Genomic DNA, 1226 nt, shown 5'->3' with positions numbered 1-1226 from the left:
GGCAATGCACAATTCAAATGTAGTACCTACTTAATTAGTAACTACTATTCTAATATAGATACAATTTGTTGCAACAACCCCACATTAAAGTAAACTTTAATGCAATTAGTATGAATATATTTAATTTTATCTGTACTGTATCTGTCTTTTTTATTTTTTTGTTTAATTTCAGTCAAAATGTAAATATCTAAACAAACGTTTAGAGAACGTTGCAGGCTAATCATCTGTTATGGTAAAAAACCTGAAACCAAGCAGGTTTATCCTCATCATGCATTTATAATGATAAAATATTTAATTAAATTAATATCTCACACACCAACCTACTGTACAGTACATATAAACAGGTCAAATTCAGAACAACAGATTAAAGGTACATTCCTGAACAGTGACATATAATAGAAGACAAGATTATAAGATTTATTTTTCTCTTTTTGTCATTTTTTCTTAACAGTTTCTGCAATAATATAATTCTTGGAACCTTATGAAGAAAATTAATCCTGCTATCAAAATAAAGGATCCCTTAAAGAACTTGGGGTTTTTGTACAGCTGCACAACTAAATTCTGTCACTGTGTCTCTCGAGCACAATAATAAACAGCAGAATCTTCTGTTCTCAGGCTGTTCATCTGCAGATACACCTGCTGTTTGCTGTTGTCTCTGGAGATGGTGAACCGGCCTTGGACTGACTGAGAATACCATTTGCCACTTCCACCACTACTGATCTCAGCAAGCCATTCCAGTCCCTTCCCAGGAGCCTGTCTGACCCAATGCATGTCGTAGCTGCTGAACGTGAATCCTGAGGCTGTACAGGTCAGTTTGTGAGACTCTCCTGGTCTTTTAGCCACAGGTTCAGATTCTCTCAGAGTCTGACAATAAACTCCTGTGAAACAATAAACATAGTTCATGTCAGTAAACAGTTTCAAAAAGCAGACTGATGTTCTGCCAGCATTTTTTTCACCTGTAAAGCAGATGATAGAAAACAGCAGCCCAGACTTGTAGTCCATCATGTTTCAGAGTGATTTCTGCTCTCTGACTGCTTGTTAAAGTCACACAAATAGAGCTGGAAATAATTAAGCTTTGGATTGACTCCGCCTTTCAGAGAGGGAAAAATTCAAATTTCAATCTATGAGTTAAGCCAAATTTAGGTTATATAGTTTGACAGTATTCTTTATTTTGTTTATCTAATGTGTGATAATGAATAAATAAAAAAATAAATATATATATATAT

At 34.4% G+C, this 1226-nt stretch overlaps 1 gene segment (V, D, J or C); it reads right to left on the bottom strand.

The window, feature by feature from the left end:
- Positions 1–564: 564 nt before the first annotated feature.
- On the bottom strand, positions 565–1005 carry LOC107097388. The segment is given in 2 exon segments: positions 565–878; positions 957–1005. Coding segments are annotated over 2 exon segments (363 nt in total).
- Positions 1006–1226: the final 221 nt, after the last annotated feature.

This window comes from Cyprinodon variegatus, unplaced genomic scaffold, assembly GCF_000732505.1.
Source record: "Cyprinodon variegatus isolate N-32 unplaced genomic scaffold, C_variegatus-1.0 Scaffold691, whole genome shotgun sequence".
NCBI classification, from domain to species: domain Eukaryota; kingdom Metazoa; phylum Chordata; class Actinopteri; order Cyprinodontiformes; family Cyprinodontidae; genus Cyprinodon; species Cyprinodon variegatus.
The sequence above is the reverse complement of the archived record's forward strand: the minus strand, read 5'-3'. Positions and strand labels throughout refer to the sequence as shown.